This window comes from Myiozetetes cayanensis, unplaced genomic scaffold, assembly GCF_022539395.1.
Source record: "Myiozetetes cayanensis isolate MyiCay16 unplaced genomic scaffold, myiCay2020 scf12, whole genome shotgun sequence".
Lineage (NCBI taxonomy): Eukaryota > Metazoa > Chordata > Aves > Passeriformes > Tyrannidae > Myiozetetes > Myiozetetes cayanensis.
The window spans coordinates 12900005-12916914 of NW_026086826.1; the positions used below are offsets into that span (position 1 = coordinate 12900005).

General features: G+C 53.5%; 1 protein-coding gene across 1 annotated transcript; it reads left to right on the forward strand.

The window, feature by feature from the left end:
* The first annotated feature begins 14852 nt into the window (after positions 1–14852).
* Positions 14853–16812, forward strand: GADD45A (growth arrest and DNA damage inducible alpha). Its single transcript, XM_050307458.1, has 4 exons — positions 14853–15001; positions 15083–15184; positions 15268–15481; positions 16027–16812. The coding sequence occupies exons 1-4, from the start codon at positions 14958–14960 to the stop codon at positions 16138–16140; spliced, it is 474 nt and encodes a 157-aa protein (XP_050163415.1). The 5' UTR covers positions 14853–14957; the 3' UTR covers positions 16141–16812.
* The last annotated feature ends 98 nt before the right edge of the window (positions 16813–16910 follow it).

Here is a 16910-nt window from a genome sequence, read left to right on the forward strand (position 1 = left end):
TGATCTATGCAATTAGCAGGCATTATCAAGTTAATGTGGTAAATATAAACATATATTGACATATTTATATACTAATATATCTATATATCTATATATTAATATAAAACCACATCATTGTCTATTTTTATATAGTAGTATCTAGTTATAGCCAGAGGGGGGATTATATCAAGACATTAAAACATATTAAACAGGCACAGATTTGACATGTCCATGAAAACACAATTCGAATGCTCACACTTTATATCTGTAATTTGTCAGAATCTTTTACTAGATGTTATAAAATTAACTTTGTGCTCAACAAGGATAATATTTCTAATATTTGCTTATCCTGCTCCAAGAAGCTTGAAATAATTGCTTTAAAAAGTAATTTAATTACATTTGTTCAGTTTTTGAATGCATGTTGCTCATAAATTGAAGACTCCAAAACAAACTGGTTTGGAAAACTCCATACTTTAGTTTTTTCAGGAGAAACTGAAAATTATTTTTGGTTGCATGGATTGTTCTTCATCAGGTTTCCCTGCAATCTCACAGCTCTTTTTTGGGAAGGTCTTTGAGGAAGCCCCTCCTGCGGTGGATCTGAGAGGAATCGGAGCAGCTCACCCCCTTCTTAGGATATTAACAACCACCACAAATTACACCCTAAGAACTCAAAACATTGTTTTCTCAAACCCTTTTTTGCTTTTGTGATGAATCAAATGCCACCAAGCAACACTTAATTAAAACTCTTGGTGTTTACAATGCAGGTATTTCCAGGAAAAGCCTTGATGCCCCATCACACACTCGGAGGCCATGTTGCATCACACACATTCTATGAATAAAATCCAAATGTTTCCCACACGGATCCCTGACGTGCTCCTCGCCAGATGGCACAGGCAGCTTTAAAGGAGGGGATTTGCTCACGGAAATGGACTTCTCGGCTGCTTGTCTCCAAGGCTTGGGATTTGTCACTCCCAGGGAAGACAGAGCTTCTCCCTTTTGTTGCTTTGAAAGGACTGTGCATGTTCAGCTCCCCAGTGCTGCACTCTAAGCTGGTGTATGTTCAGTATTCCAAAATTTTTCAAATGCAGACATGGTATAATAGGTTTAGGTGACACCTTGAATTAAACACATGTGAAACACAGACAGATAGTGACAGGACAAGGGGGAATGGCTTCCCACTGACAAAGGGCAGGGTTAGATGGAATATGGGAAGAAATTCTTCCCTGGGAGGGTGGTGAGTCCCTGACACAGGTTGCCTAGAGAAGCTGGGGCTGCCCCTGGATCCCTGGAAGTGTCCAAGGCCAGGTTGGAGCAACCTGGGATAGTGGAAGGTGTCCCTGCCCATGGCAGGGGGTGGAATGAGATGAACTTTAAGGTCCCTCCCAAGCCAAAGCACTCTGTGGTTCTATGGTGAAAACAAATATTTTAATATAAACAGGGCAATCAATCATCAAGTGAATACAATCACCAGAGCTGTGCATTCCCTTTGGCAGGAAGCTGGAACTGGAGCCTGCAGGAAGCTTCAGCTCCTCTCCGGACTGTCACACTCCATTCCTGCATGTTGGTGTTTGCATTAAAGAGCCCCACAATCAGCCACACAGGTCAAAAGGCCAAATGACAGTGTTGTCCACTGAATATCATTAACAGTTTTCAGGGACTTCTGGCCATAAGACAACATTTCCATTCCTAACATTAAAAAGGAGGTATTAAAATATTTAAATCAACTTCCTTGCAGGGATTGCAGCCCCCACTGGATCAGGACGTAGATCATACTGCAGTTTGTCAAGGGAAGGATGGATGGCAAGGTCTGGGGCTTTGGTGCTCTTCAAATGTTGGCAAACTTTCCTACCAGAGAATCATTCATGCATGCTCATCAATACCTAATCAGTCCTGAAGATCTGAACCACAGACAACAACTGCTTGTGAATTAAATAGCCAAGGACTATTAACTCAGCACTTCTGCTCCTAATAAGAGACATACTTTTTTATTACATCTTCCAAATCCCCAAAACCCCACATATGGGTCTCAGGGCAGCCATCTCATTAGTGCTGCTACTGATTGCACTCATTAGGCACCAGCAGACAGCGAGGGAGTAATTAAAAAATCCACATAATTCTTCCAGGAGCTGCCACCAAAAGCTGGGCTGGCTGCTGCCGTCCTCCTGCAAGACAGACACTTGTGTTCTCCTTTCCCACTGGAGTAAAACCAGCATTTCCACGGGCCAAAGGAGCAGCTTGCTGTGCTATTTGTGGCTGGGACACGCAGAGATCCTTGGCCAAAGCTGGCCTATAGATAACCTGCCTCAGGAGCTGCTCCCAGGCTGCTGCCCAAAAGAGGCCCGGAGAGCTTTTGGACACGCTACACTCCTGCTATTCCCAAGCTTTGCCAGCAGCTGTCAGCTGCCTGCTTAATAAGCAGGAATAGGAAATACAGCAAGTTCGGGCCACGGGGAAAAGCGTTCATCTGGGTCCTCGCTCTGTTCCCAAAACACGATTTTCCTAATTTTTAACTCCATAAATTTTTTTTTTTGCAGGTTTCCTCCAGATGCATGTGGTACTTTGCTGTCAGAATGGACGGTATATGGACAAGGAGGGTTTTTTTTGGGATGGATTTTTTCCTAGGTTGGACTCAATGTCTTATCCAATCTTAACGATTCTATGATTCTAGGCCATAGGAAATACAGGTATTTCTTGCACAGAAAATATTTGCTTCCAACTAAAGGCAAGTATGGCCTTGACTTCTGAGTAAAAAAAAATTCAGGTGCATCACAAAGAAATTTAGCAACTTCTTGTCCAGTTTGCATCCAGACATGGATCCCTTATGAGAAGAACTCCCAAAATTAACCACTACACAGGGAGACAGCACAAATGAGCAGGAGCAGTCAGAGATGACAAGGAGACACACGATTTGCACTGCACAGCTTTATCCTCCCACATATCCTGCTCATTTCAGCACAGCACTACTTTTTTTTTCTTTTTTTTTAATTTGCCAGAAAACCCAGCAGTTTCATTATGAGGAGGGCAGTAAACATGTGAATAACAACTGTATTTCTACAGTAAGTACGTGCAGTAGAAGTAACCACCCCCAGTATTGCTTTGTGCTTTTAAATGTGCACAGACAAGTGAAGCAAATCATGCAGACACAAAACTTGGCATGTAAATTAAAGCAGACTAATTGAGCTCTGCCTGAACTTTCTTCCCCTGAATCCTAAACAACCTGCTGAGCAAGTGTTCTTCCTTACAGGAGTCTAAGTAAGAGGTATTTTTAGTTTGGAAAACCGGCACTGCAGCAGTACAAAGCAGAAGGTCAGGTACACCAGCCATGGGGTAAGGAATCATACAATCACAAAATGGTTTGGGTTAGAAGGGACCCAAAACTCATTTTGTTTCAACTGTTTGCCATGTCCAGCGACACCTTCCACTAGACCAGGTTGCTCCAACATGGCCTTGAACACTTCCAGGGATGAGTACACAGTAGCCTCCTTGGCTGCAGCAATCAAACAGGGCCCCTGGGAACAGCCCTGAAGGACAGAAGCCTTGCTGCCTTCCTAATCGGAAAAGATGGAGAAGAGGAGAAAAAAATGTTTTCCCTTTCTAAAAGGCTCAGCAGAGCTCAGGGGTGCTGGGGTCTGTGTGCTGCAGGGCTGAGGGGAACCTCCCTTCCAGCACCCACCAATGCTGAGCTCAGCTCCCTGAGGGCACTGAGCCCTCCTGCCTGAGCCTCTCAGCTGCCACCTCCAGCACCCACGGCAGCTCTTCCCAGGGTTATTACTGGAAGAAATTAGGGATGAAAAATAGAAGGCGTCTCCATGAAACAGCCACCAGCCATGTGCAGCAGGCTGGGAACACTGGGACATGCCCAGGTGAAACCCGCTGGGCCGGCTGGTAACTGAGCAGAAGGCTGCTCCTCCCTGCCGGTTAAAGCTGCCTCCTGCTTCCATGGGCAGGTTCCTGTCCCAGCTGCCTCTACCATGGCCGCTTTCTGCCTGCTGCCACCTCCCACGTGCCACCGTCACCACTGCTGTGCCGACACAGCGCCTGCAGGAATGCACCAGCAACTGGAGCAGGGCCCTGGCCTGTCTGGAAAAAAGCAAAGATGTGGTGTTTTCCCCCTGTGTTATTTCATTTCAGGCTGCCTGGGTTCGTCCCGCTGTGGGTGGCAAGAAAGGGAACACGTTAAACCGCGATTGCAGCCCAGTGCGGGGCAGCCCGTGGTTGTGTGTTCAGTGTTGGGAGAGGTGTTTCCTCTACTCCTCCACTGCCTTTCTTGGAGCAGCTCAGCCTCCTACTCCAGGCTCACTGCTGACCCTGACCCACAGCCATGGGCTTTGGTGCTGAGGGAATCAAGTCCCATGGGGTCACGCCACCCTGAGAGGGAATTTGGGGATGCTGGTGATGACTGGGACTCCCTCACACATGGAATGTGCACAGGAGCCCAGGTACCTGTGACAGCCATCTTTGCAGCAAGATGACTCACTGCCCTGTATGCCTCCCAGCACCGGTGTGTGTGGCACCGAAAACCCCTGGGGTACAAGTGTCAGTGTGACCCACGCTGACACCGCCATTGAGGCTGTCAGGAGAGCCTCATTCAGACGTGGTCCCGCTGGGGATGGAGCTGTGCTGGGGTGGAGCTGTGCAGGGAATGGAGCTGTGCTGCCTCCAAGCCCTGCCAGAGCCAGGCCCGACTTGTTCTCTCCATGCTGAAAACCAGCCCGTCCTGTTTGCGCACCCAGCTCCGAGTCAGATGGGCTGGAGGGTGTGGAGAGCAGCCAGGGGAGCGCTGGGCTGGGCTGCTGAGCCGGCAGCTCTGCTGAGACGCACGGGAGAACCGAGGGAGAGCAGGAGAGAGCGCTCTCTGAGTCACCTGTCATCGCCTCTGCCTCATTCTGCCTGCACACCTTCATCATCCTCAGCCTGCCAGCTTGCCTCGCTCCCTGTCCACCAGGGCTCAGCCTGCCTGCCCTTCCTGCTGCCACACAAATAAAAAGGGCCTTTTTGTTTTATGGAGCACAGTGCAGAGCAGGGAACAAGCACAGGTCTATTTTGGGGCACAACCAAGGTAGTGTTGAGGTAAGGAAGACAGGGCTTCCCACCTGGCAGCAGCAGGAGAGCAAGGATCAGGAGTGAGATCTATGAGCTCAGAGCTTGGCCAAGCTCTCTGCTGCACCAGCAGAACCCTCAGCCCTGTGGCACTGGGATAACCTGTCCTGGAGCATGGGATGAGCCTTCCCAGTGTGACAGGAACCTCACACGTCCACCACCACCAGGCACTCATGTAAGCAGCAACACTTCTGGTCTGACAAGGAAATGCAGCAATCAAGAAAAAAAATTTCTACTGTAGTGGAGTATTATTAAATAAACTACATTTTGATGCATCTTTAACTACAATAATAAAGATATATAAGTGTATATTTATACTACATAATACCTATATCTAAATACAAATATATATCTAAATACAAATACAAATATATATCTAAATACAAATATAATAGATATATCTTTATAACCTGCTGGCTCACTCGTGGTTTGTTGAGGGTGTTACAAACCCCAGTTTCCTGGAAGTCACCAGCTTAATGGGATAGAGAAGACTTGCTACCCTAAACCCCACTCTCCCACACATCTGTCCAGCAGGTCTCCCTCTCTCCACCACCAAAGTCTAACAGGGATCAGTGCAATCCATCCCAGGACCTCTGTCCTGCCAACCCCATGCTCGTTTGCTTCTTCCCACATGAGGGACCTCTTCCAAATACCACCCAACCCTTGTTTTTTCTTGTTCTTGCAGATGCATTTGAAACAAAACCAATCTGAGCCAAACCCTCTGTGCCAGCAGCCCAGCCCAGGAGCACTTGGCCATGGTTGTTTGCACATGGGGCAGGGACCCCAGTTCCCCTTTCCCTGCCTGATTCTCCTGCCTGTTTGGGTTCCAGGCGGAGCAGGAGCCCTGCAGGATCCCTGAGAGAGGGGAGATGCCCTTGGGAGGTGTGCAGCACATGGGGTGACCCCATTACCAGCTCCCTAGCCTTCAGCTGAGGCTTTTATTCACTCTGCTGTGCTTGATCTAAACAAGCTTGGGCCAAACTAAAGGAACTCCATGGAATTCTGGGCAGAGCAGGATGCGCAGGAGCAGCAGCTCCGTGCACTTACGTGTGTTATGGCGCGTGGATGACACCGCCTCCGCCACCGGTGTGATGTCAGGTTTGGGCAATCAGCCATTCCTGCTGGTGCTGTCAGTCACTCAGGAGGCACGTATTCCCAGGAGGTGAGCAGGGCACAGGCAGCAAGTCCCTGGGTGCTGGCAGTGAGCCCCAGAGAACATGGGATCAGCCAACCCTCAGACCACGTGTGCTTGACCGGAGCTGCTGCGGCAGCAGGCTGGGCCCGGCAAGGAAGGACAGGAACAGCCAGATCAAACACGCCGAAAGCAGGTCACAGAACTGCCTCTGCTGCATCTGGGCAAGGCACCTACTCATTAGAGTGATTACAGGCACCCAGTTCTCTGCTAACGAGCAGGCTTGGGTTGCCTGACCTGCAGGTCTCAAACAAGCCCCGGGGCTGTTGTTGCACGTTCAGCTCAGCTGGTGGCTTGGGAGGTGTTCTCCCTGCTCTGCTCTGTCCCAGTCCTCTGCCCTCCAAAGGGGACCCCAGCAGCACCGGCATCCCAAATCCTAGTGGTTGCAGTGCACCCAGGGCAGGCTCGCTGTGTGCCCCTGGGGTGTGCAGCAGGGCTGGGGTGCTTCCTCAGCCAGTAGCTGATGTATGTCCAGAAATACTGAGGTGCAAAGACCACCCTTCCTGTGGATGGTGCGAGAGGACGAAGGGGCTGGACCTCAGTTGGGGCTGTTGGTGAGGCCACAAGGAGCGCAGAGGAAACTGTTCAAATCACATCATCCAGGGTCTGGCTCTCCATCACACGGGGTCCTCAAGGCATTGGCCTCAAAAACTCCAGAGAACGTGCAATGGCTCTGGATGTGTTTGTGTGAGATCCTGGGTGCCCTCAGCTCCTGCCCAGGCAGCAAACCTTTACCTGGCCACCCATCCTGCCTGGCTCCCACACATTCCCCCTGGCTCCTACCCACCCCACATGGCTCCCACCTGGCTCTTGAGGTGCAGGCACACGCCAGTGCATCAGACCAATGAAAGGTACTCAGCCCAGGACCTGCGGTAAGACCCCTGACCCCTCCCCATGCTGTGGGTTTAACCTGGAGTGCTCCACTGTGTGCCTTGTGTCACTCCCAGACTGTCCCAGTGCTGATATCCCACAGGGACCCTGTGGCTGCTGGCCTAGATAAGGAGACAAACGAGCAGGGAGCTGCAGGGCTGACAGCTCTGATAAGGCACCACAGGAGGCACTATCCCCAGGCCGGTGGCATGGTGGATATCCCATCCTATTTATGGTCAAGGTCACTGAATTAGAGTCACACAATGGTTTGTGCAGGAAGGGACCTGAAGGATCATCTTGCTCCAACAAATTCTAATTTTAATTAGAAAATTATGCATATTTTAAAAAATAAATTTATGCTTTCTCAACAAAAATAAATCCCTGTTACAAGTTCATGTAAAAGGGTTGGCCTGACAGGTGCTGCTCCACAGGAAGCAAGGGTAGGTCCTCATTCCCCCATGGCAGGTTGGAAGTGGTGTCACCCATATCCCTGGTGACATGGCTGTGTTTGGGGATGCTGGGAGCTGCTCCTGCCCTACAGAACATTGCTGCTCCATGAGGCCAGCCAGGAAGCAACTCCTTGCAGGTGCCCTGGAGCATGTGCTGCTGCATTTTTCTAGTTATTTCATCCCCTCTAATTGCTCCTAAAGAGCTTCTGGGCTGGGGGACAGAAGCCTTACATTCCCCCAGGGCCGCAAACGTTCCCTGTGCCGCTGGGGGAGAGGTTTGATGGGGAGATGCCATCCCACGCTGCTCCCTCTGCTCCTGCAGCCGCTGCCTCCATCCTTCTCGTGTGGGATGGTTTCTCATCATTTTTTCTCTGGTTTTGCAGCCCAAGTGACACCCTGGGATGTGAGTGGCTCCCAGCCTGCAACCCTATGGAGGAGTAGGGGAGTTGACACAAACAGCCCCCAATCCCACTGCTCCTGCAGGCTGACTCAGTGTCCATGGGGACCCCGTTGGAGTCACTGCCTTCATTCCCTCCAAAAGGTGGTTCAGAACCTGCTTTGGGACCCAGGACAGGTTGCCCAGAGAAGCTGTGGCTGCCTCATCCCTGGAAGTTTCAAGGCCAGGTTGGACAGTGGAAGACGCCCCTGCCCAGAGCAGCGGGTGAAACTGGATGATTTCTAAGGTCCCTTCAAACCCAAACCATGACAGGATTCCATGATTAAAGGCTGGACTGGTTCGTTTCTATATGTTGCTCCTTGCCTCTTTTTACCTTACTGCAAAACTACTTTAAAAAAAAACAAACCAAACCAACCACAAAGCACCCGCCTCTTTCCTGCCGCGGGGACCCTGCCATGCCCCCAGCTGAGCGCCAGAGGGCGCCGGAGCGACAGCGCCGCGTCCACCCGGGACCGTGACCGGGCAGGGCCCGGAACCCCGCACGGGAATGATCCAAACCCGCACGGGAATGATCCAAACCCCGCACGGGAATGATCCAAACCCCGCACGGGAATGATCCCAACCCCGCACGGGCATGATCCAAACCCGCACGGGAATGATCCCAACCCCGCACGGGAATGATCCAAACCCGCACGGGAATGATCCAAACCCCGCACGGGAATGATCCCAACCCCGCACGGGAATGATCCAACCCCGCACGGGCATGATCCAACCCCGCATGGGAATGATCCAAACCCCGCACGGGCATGATCCAAACCCCGCACGGGAATGATCCTAACCCCGCACGGGCATGATCCTAACCCCGCACGGGAATGATCCCAACCCCGCACGGGAATGATCCCAACCCCGCACGGGCATGATCCAAACCCGCACGGGAATGATCCAAACCCCATCCAGCCCGGACGGGGACACTTCCAGGGGGCTGGGGTAGACACAGCTTCTCTGGGCAACCTGTGCCAAAGCCTCACCACCCTTGCAGCCAACAATTCCTTCCCAATATCCCCACTAATCCTGACCTCTGGCAGTGGGAAGCCATTCTCCCTTGTCCTATCCCTCCAGGCACTTGTCCAAAGTCCCTCTCCAGCTCTCTTGGAGCCCCTTTAGGCACTGGCAGGGGCTCTAAGTTGTCCCTGGAGCCTTCTCTTCTCCAGGTGAACACCCCCAGCTCTCCCAGCCTGTCTCCAGCCCTCAGAGCATCTCCATGGCCTCCTCTGGACTCGCTCCAGCAGCTCCACATCCTTCTGTTGTTGTAGGACCCCCAGAGCAGCATTGCACGTGGGATCTCATGCATTTTATATTTTATACTGATATTTATATTTTTAAATCTACTTTCAAATAAACACCCTGGTTTCATCATCTTCTACTGCAACAGTTATTACTGCAATGACCATCAATCTCAAAGCTTCACTCCTTCCCTTTTTCTTTCCAAACACTCCCCCCATTCCACGCATTTATAGGAGACAAAATTAAATCGCATTAAAGATTTAATGTCCCCCCTGAGATCCCTGCTACCCACAGGAACACCAGTACAGGTGACTGTAACTGAAAGGCTGGACCCACCCGGTTCTCTGTTTCCATGTGCGTGGCTGGAGGATGGTTTTGAGGAGGGTCCAGCCCTCTCTCTGCTCATACCAAGCCTCTCCTTCAGGCATGGGGAAAGCAAAGTGCTTGGGAACAGGGAGCATCCTGTGGGAAGCAGGACTGGGGGCTGATGAAGCTCATTCTTTGCAGAGCGAGTGCTCAGGGCAGGAGGGTTCACTCACAGCAGTGCCAGCCGTGTGCTGTTTTATGGCTCCACGCTGACATTAAATGGGACAAAGTTTGCTTTACTCTTTACTGCAGGTCTGACTGTCCCGATCCCGGACTTCGCTCGGCGCTGCCAGAGGGATGGTTCCTGCCAGCACCCAGGGTTGCCACGTGTGCCCAGCCTGCTGGGGGATGTGCACAAGGTGGGAAAAATGCCTTCTTCATCCAGAGAGAAGGGATGCAGGGATGCACCCTGAGCCAGGGACAGCAGTGGGAAGGGGCAGACAGAGGGAATGTCAGTGCCAGGAGCAGGAGTAGCCCTCTCCAGCACATCTCAGGGAGCAGCACAGGTTTCTGCTACCCTGAATTCACAGGTATGAGGAGCTGCTGGCAGTGGAGCTGGGACTTGAAGCACATCATGGGCTGCCCAGCTTTTCTGAGGAAGGAAAAGACGTTCCAGCATCTACCCAGGGAGGTGGGACATAAGTGAAACATAAAATCACAAAATCATAGAATCCTGGAATAGTTTGGGCTGGAAGAGACCTTAGAGCTCATCTCATTACACCCCCTGCCATGGGCAGGGACATCTTTCACTATCCCAGGTTGCTCCAAGCCCCGTCCAACCTGGCCTTGAACACTTTCAGGGATGGGGCAGCCACAGCTTCACTGGACAACTTGTGACAGTGTTTTACCACACTCACAGCCAAGAATTTCTTCCTATTTTCTAATCAAATTTTCTCCCCTCCTTCAGTTTAAATTAATTAAAGCACTCCCAGGCTCACACTTGTGTTCCCTGTTTGTGGGGTTCCTGCTGCTGAGCCCCAGCATGTGCAGCTGGTGAGACCCAGCTCCCTTTCAGTGATATTTCAGCAGCACTGAGGACAGCAGGAATGTGCTGAGCCTGGCAAACCTGGTGGGATGAACACATCCCAGATACCCTAAACCCTCAGCCCTCTGCCCTCCCACCTTTGGGAGAGGTAATCCTGGATCAGGAGTCTGCAGGAGCATTGCAAAGTAGCTCGGGCCAGGCTGCTCTCTGCCAGGGAAGTCCCATTGCTGCTCCGTGCTGCCTGTGAAGCACCACCGAGCTGGGCTCTGGGCCACACTCCTGTGACCTGGGAGGTTGGGAAAGCCACTGGCACAGTGCCTGGCTTTGGAGCCAAATCCAACTGGGTTCAGACTCCCTGGCTGCCCTGTGCACTCCCAGGTCTGGCCAAAGTCAAACCCTGAATGCCAGCAGGGATTGCTCCAGCTGAACCCTGCTTTTAGTTCCATCAAGGATGGAGAAACTCCAAGCAAAACAGGGGGAAAATGTCTTTTTGCCCTTGTTTTGCTGCCAGTGCTGGTAAGAACATGGTGCCCATCCAGGGGCTTACACTGATGGTGCTGGGGAAGCCGGGTCTTGGGGCAATTCCAGGCTCTTCCCTTCTCCGCAGGGAGGCAAAGCCGAAGTTTGCTGAGCATTAGAGTCCAGGGAATCTGCTCCTGCAGTGCTCCAGGGTGGGATGCCCTGGCCTGAGAAGGTGGATGTGCCTGGATCCAGCAGCCAGCTGGGGCTCTGGGGTCAGCTCAGTGACACGGGACTGGTGCCGCTGGGAAAACACAGCGGCTGTTGGAGCAGAGGCTGCCCCTGGAATGTGCAAGCTGGCGTTTGCTTTGCAGAGGCGCTCACTGCCCTCGTCCAGCGGATCCAAAGGGGAGTGGGAACGCCCAGGCGGAACGCACGGCCCTGGCACAGCAGCATGGCCGGGGTGCTGGGCTGCACAAGGCACAGGTGTGTGTCCCAGCACAGGGACAGAGCAGCAGGATGGACAGCAGCCAGGGGGGCTGGACACAGGTTCCACTAGGACAAAGCAAGGCAGGGAACCAAGGGAGCTGACCAGGGACACCCAAACACAGGGACAGCACAGAGCCAAGTGGAAAGGGAGCAAAAGGTCCCCAGCACTGCTCTGTGGGACTCAGGGTCCAGGACCACCCAGTGGGCAGCTCCCCGGGAAGGGGCTTGGCCAGCTGCCGGCTGCTTTGGCAGGGATGAGACTTTGTCACCTCTCCCTGACACTGTTTGATGGTTGGTTTCATTCCTAAAAACTTAAATTAAACAACTTGATCCTCTGACGTGCAGGAAACACCTCTCCAGCTGGCCCAGAATGTCCTCCCACAGTGGCAGCTCCCATCGAGGGCTCCTGTGGGCATCTCCCACATCCCTGTGTGTTAACCCACTGCTCACCAAGCTGCCTCCAACCACAAGTAGCCAAACCTCATAGCCCCAGGAAACATTTGGGATGAGGGTCTGCCAGCGTGGGGGGAAAGAGCTGAGCCCCCTGGCTGAGCATGAGCCCTCCAGCTGGGCCCGACACAGCTCCTGGCCCCCTGTCTCTGCAATGCCGAACACAGAGGGGATGGCAGGCACAGCCTGGGGAATTATGAAAGTCAGGATTAAAGAGCAGGGGGGGAGCAAAACACCCTGGATGCTTTTTGGCAGGCGATGAAAGGAAGGTTTAGCAGCAGCTGCCAGCTGGGAGCTGATGGAAGGACAACTGCAGGTCCGGCTCCATGCCGGGCTCCCCAGCCCAGCAGCCACGGTGCATCCCCAGCACAGCCACCGACTCTCCCTGCAGCAGAGCAGAGGGACTCACGCACCTCCCGAGCATCCCTGCTGCTCCTCTGGGCAAAGGGAGGGACGGAAAACTGCTCCCAGCCGGGAAACCTGCAGGGAAAGCGCCACTTTAGAGCAGTGCCTGCCGGGTCTGGGAGCTGCCGCCGCCCAGGAGAGAGAAAAGAGGCTTCAGCTGCTTCCCAGATGCCTCTCAGACAGATTTAGCTCTGGGGCCGGCACAGATGGGGCTGCAGGGCTGGACCTCCTGTGAGCCACAGTCGGAGCCCTCTCAGCGGAGCCAGAGCCTGCAGTTGCTAATAGAGATAGAGCAAATTAAGCGAACTTAATTCAGAGGGTCACCACACAATGCTCCCACCTGTTTTGCTGCGCTCCAGCCATCTGCCACCCCTCCACCTGATGTAAAAGGGGCTTTTTTCCCTTTCTCCTGATGCCAGGGGCTTTGTTAAGTCATGTTGTTTCTCATCAGGCTGCAGAGGCAGGAAGGTTGCAGCAAGAGCTGAGCTGGGGGGCACATGCAAACTCCTCGGAGGTTTCCTCACCAGAGCCAGTGCAACTGAGGGGCTACTTAAATCACTCTGTATTCCACCATGAAAAACAGTTTCATATGCCCCATCCCCAGAAGTGTCCAAGGCCAGGTTGGATGGGTCTTGGAGCAACCTGGGATAGTGGAAGGTGTCCCTGCCCATGGCAAGGAGTGGAACTGGATGGGCTTTAAGGTCCCTCCCAACCTAAATTGTTCTAAGATTCCATGATTCTATAATATCTTGTTTTCCAAATAGTAATTAAATTATTCTGCAAGTGGTGCATGGAAGGTGGTTCTGCATCACTTTTACAGCACTCAAAGCTGTGCTTCTGCAAACACTGCCTTGGAAAGCAGCTCCTGCTGTTTTGGAGCCAAAGTAAAACACCGACACAAGCAAAGCTTTGAAGCACACATTGCCAAAAGCCCTGTGAGGGACCCCAAAGGGTCCCAACTGCAGCCCTGCTCTGCCAGAGCCGGTGGGACTGAGCCAGCTCACAGCCGGGTTGGGAAAGAGTTTTGGCATCAGCCACAGGAGGATGGAGGTTTTTAGGGGCAACAGCTGAGAAAGCTTTGACACTGTGCCTGTCAGGAGACATCCTCCCCGGAGGTCTGCCGGGCTGAGACAGGCCAGATGGTGCAGAAGCAACTTCCCGGAGAAACACCAAGTTCTTGGAAACCTGCAAAAGGCCTGGCAGAGCGAGATCACAGAGCTACAGAGTGGTTTGGACAGGGACACCTTCCACTAGCCCAGGTTGCTCCAAGCCCCATCCAAACTGGCCTTGGACACTTCCAGGTATGCGGCAGCCGCAGCTTCTCTAAGTAGCCTGTGCCAGGGCCTCACCACTCTCACAGGGAAGAATTTCTTCCCAATATCCAATATAAATCTACTCCCCTGTGGAAGTGGGATCTGGGCTGTCTGTGGGTCCCTCCCAGCTGCCCAGCTCACTTTTGGCAGAAGTGCAGCTGTGCCGGCGCTGTCGGGAACTGCAAAGTCCTGCTGCTAGCATTGTGCTGAGGGATCCCTGGAGCACATTCCTGGTGAAAACCACGTCAAGGGTTTGTTTGCTTTCCCCACTGCTGGTGCCACAGACTGCACTGGGTGTTTCCCAGTGCAGTGTGTGGAGGATTTGAAGGTTGGTGAGCCTGTGTCCTGACAGCACTGGTATTCACTGGAAGGGAAATGGCAAGAGTGCAACCCCTGTGGAGGCAGGGAAAACAGACAACTGCATCCATCCATGGAGGGATTCTGCTCCTCTGCCCTGCTCAGGTGAGATCCCACCTGCAGTGCTGCCTTCCAGCTCTGGGGAACAACTGCAGAAGAATGTGGAACTGCTGGAGCAAGTCCAAAGGAGGCCACAGAGATGCTCTGAGTGTTGGAGCCCCTCTGCTCTGGAGAGAGCTGGGGGTGCTCACCTGGAAAAGAGGAGGTTCCAGGGAGACCTTAGAGCCCCTTCCAGTGCCTAAAGGGGCTCCAAGAGAGCTGGAGAGGGACTTTGGGCCAGGGCCTGGGTGGACAGGACAAGGGGGAATGGCTTCCCATTACCAGATGGGATATTGGGAAGGAACTGTTGGCTGTGACGGTGTTGAGTCCCTGTCACAGGTTGCCCAGAGAAGCTGTGGCTGCCCCTGGATCACTGGAAGTGTCCAAGGCCAGGTTGGAGCAACCTGGGATAGTGGAAGGTGTCCCTGCCCATGGCGGGGGGTGGAATGAGTCGGTCTCAGGTCCCTCCCATCCCAAACCATTCCCTGTCCCGGTTCCCGGCGCCGAGCGGGGTCAGGCCCGACCGGGCTCGGCAACGCGGGGGCGGGGCCTAATTTGCATAACCCAATAGGAGGGCGATATGCAAATGACGGCGGCGCGGGTTGGTCGGGGCGCGGCAGGGGCCGCGCGCGCGGGGCGCCTTTGTCCGGCACGGGCGGCGGGGCCGGAGCGGCCGCAGCGACGGCGGGACCGGGCTGGGGCTGGGGCTGGGGCTGTCCCTGTCGCCGTGTCCGTGTGCCCGTCCCTGCCCCGCGGCCCCGTGATGACTCTGGAGGAGCTGCCCGGGGAGCGCCGCGCCGCCGGGAGGTGAGGCGGGGGGGGGCGGAGGGAGGTGCGGGGATCGCTGCGGTGCGGGGTCTCCGGTGACGGGCGCTTGTCCCGGCGCAGGATGGAGCAGGCGGGGGACGCGCTGGAGGAGGTGCTGAGCAAGGCGCTGAGCCAGCGGAGCCTCACCCTCGGCGTCTACGAAGCGGCCAAGCTGCTCAACGTGTGAGTGACCCCTCCTTTAACCCGTTCCCCTCCGCCCGGTGTCCCGCCCGGTGTCCCGCCCGGTGACGGCGTTTTCCCCTCAGGGACCCCGATAACGTGGTGCTGTGCTTGCTGGCGGCCGAGGAGGAGGAGGCGGGGGACGCGGCGCTGCAGATCCACTTCACGCTGCTGCGGGCCTTCTGCTGCGAGAACGACATCAACATCCTGCGCGTCAGCAACCCGGCGCGCCTGGCGCAGCTGCTGCTGCCCGCCGCGGGCCCCGACCCGCCCGCCGACCTGCACTGCGTGCTCGTCACGGTGAGCACGGGAGGGGCACGGCCGGGCATCGACAGACTGTCGGGCCCCCCCGCAACTCGCCGTGCCCGGAGCTCGAACCCGCGGGCTCACCGCGCCCGCACCAGGGGCTGCGCGGGGCTTCCCGCGCCCCAGGGAAAACGGGGTCCTTCTTCCCTGTCCTTTATTTTCCCCTCCTCTCATTTTATTTTGTTCTTTCTTTGCCTCCTTTTTCTTCCTTTTCTTTTTTCCCCTTTTTCTTTCTCCCTTCCTCTCCCTTATTCCCTTCTTTCCCCCCTTTTTCTTCCCTTCTTTTTCCCCCTTTTTCTTTCCCTTTCCTCCCCTTTTCTTGCCTTCTTTTTTTTTTCCTTTCCCTCCTCTGCCCCAGAGTCCAAAACTACAAAACTCCTCACATGCTTCCCGGGTTGACTTGTTTGTTTGCCTCGGTAGCAATTTAAGATGATTCACACTCCTGGACTTTCTGCTGTGCTTTTTTTTTTTTTTCCCCTGCTGTCCTGCGCAGGCTGTTTTTGCTGCCGTGTCCAAGCCTTCCCCCATTCCCTTTCCAGAACCCCCAGGCCTCGCAATGGAAGGATCCAGCGCTGAGTCAGCTGATGTGTTTCTGCCGGGAGAGCCGGTACCTGGATCAGTGGGTGCCGGTGATCAACCTCCCGGAGCGGTGACCGCCGGAGCCCATCCCGATCCCGATTGCACTGGAGTGTTGCAAGACTTTCGCAGTTGCTCAGGAAGTAACTCCCTGCCCTGGCACCGGGATTCCGGGGGAGGGGGAGGAAAAATAAAACCCAACAAAAAAAATAAAAGCTAAAACTGACGTCGGGGGGGGGTTTGGCTGCAGTGGAGCGACGTGTTGTGTGGGGCTGAAGCAGAGCGATCCCAGAGCGGTGGGAATGAGTGTGGAAGTGAAGGAAAAGTGACAGGATGAGCCCAGCCTAACATGCCAGGGGTGCTCACGGCCCTCGCCGAAAACACCCTTCACTTTCTGTCCTTAAGTGCAACTTAAAATTCCTGGTTTAAACACCTTAAAGAGCAAAAATCAAGGCATTTTGCCAACAATGTTATTGTATTTTTGGGATGTTAATTCTCATGTTTTTATGCTAAGATATATAATAATTATAAGTTATTTTCTGATATTGATGGGAAAATTATTTATACTTGGAGGTTTGAGAACCGAAATGCCCTTAAGCTGTTGGTCTGCAACCACAAATCTTTTACCAGTTGGCTGCAAAAGCAGCAACATTAATATAATAGTTTGAAATTTGAGTGTTTCTTGGGGGGCTTTGGTGTTTCTGTTTTGTGTTTTCTTTTTTTTTTTTTGAAATAAAGTTTCCAATCAAGCCTTTGGCCCAGGGTTTTATTTCCTTACTCCATTAGTGCACAGGCAAAAGGGCTCAGCAGCAGCTGCTTCCTTGTCCTGGCAGTGGGCAAGGTCCTG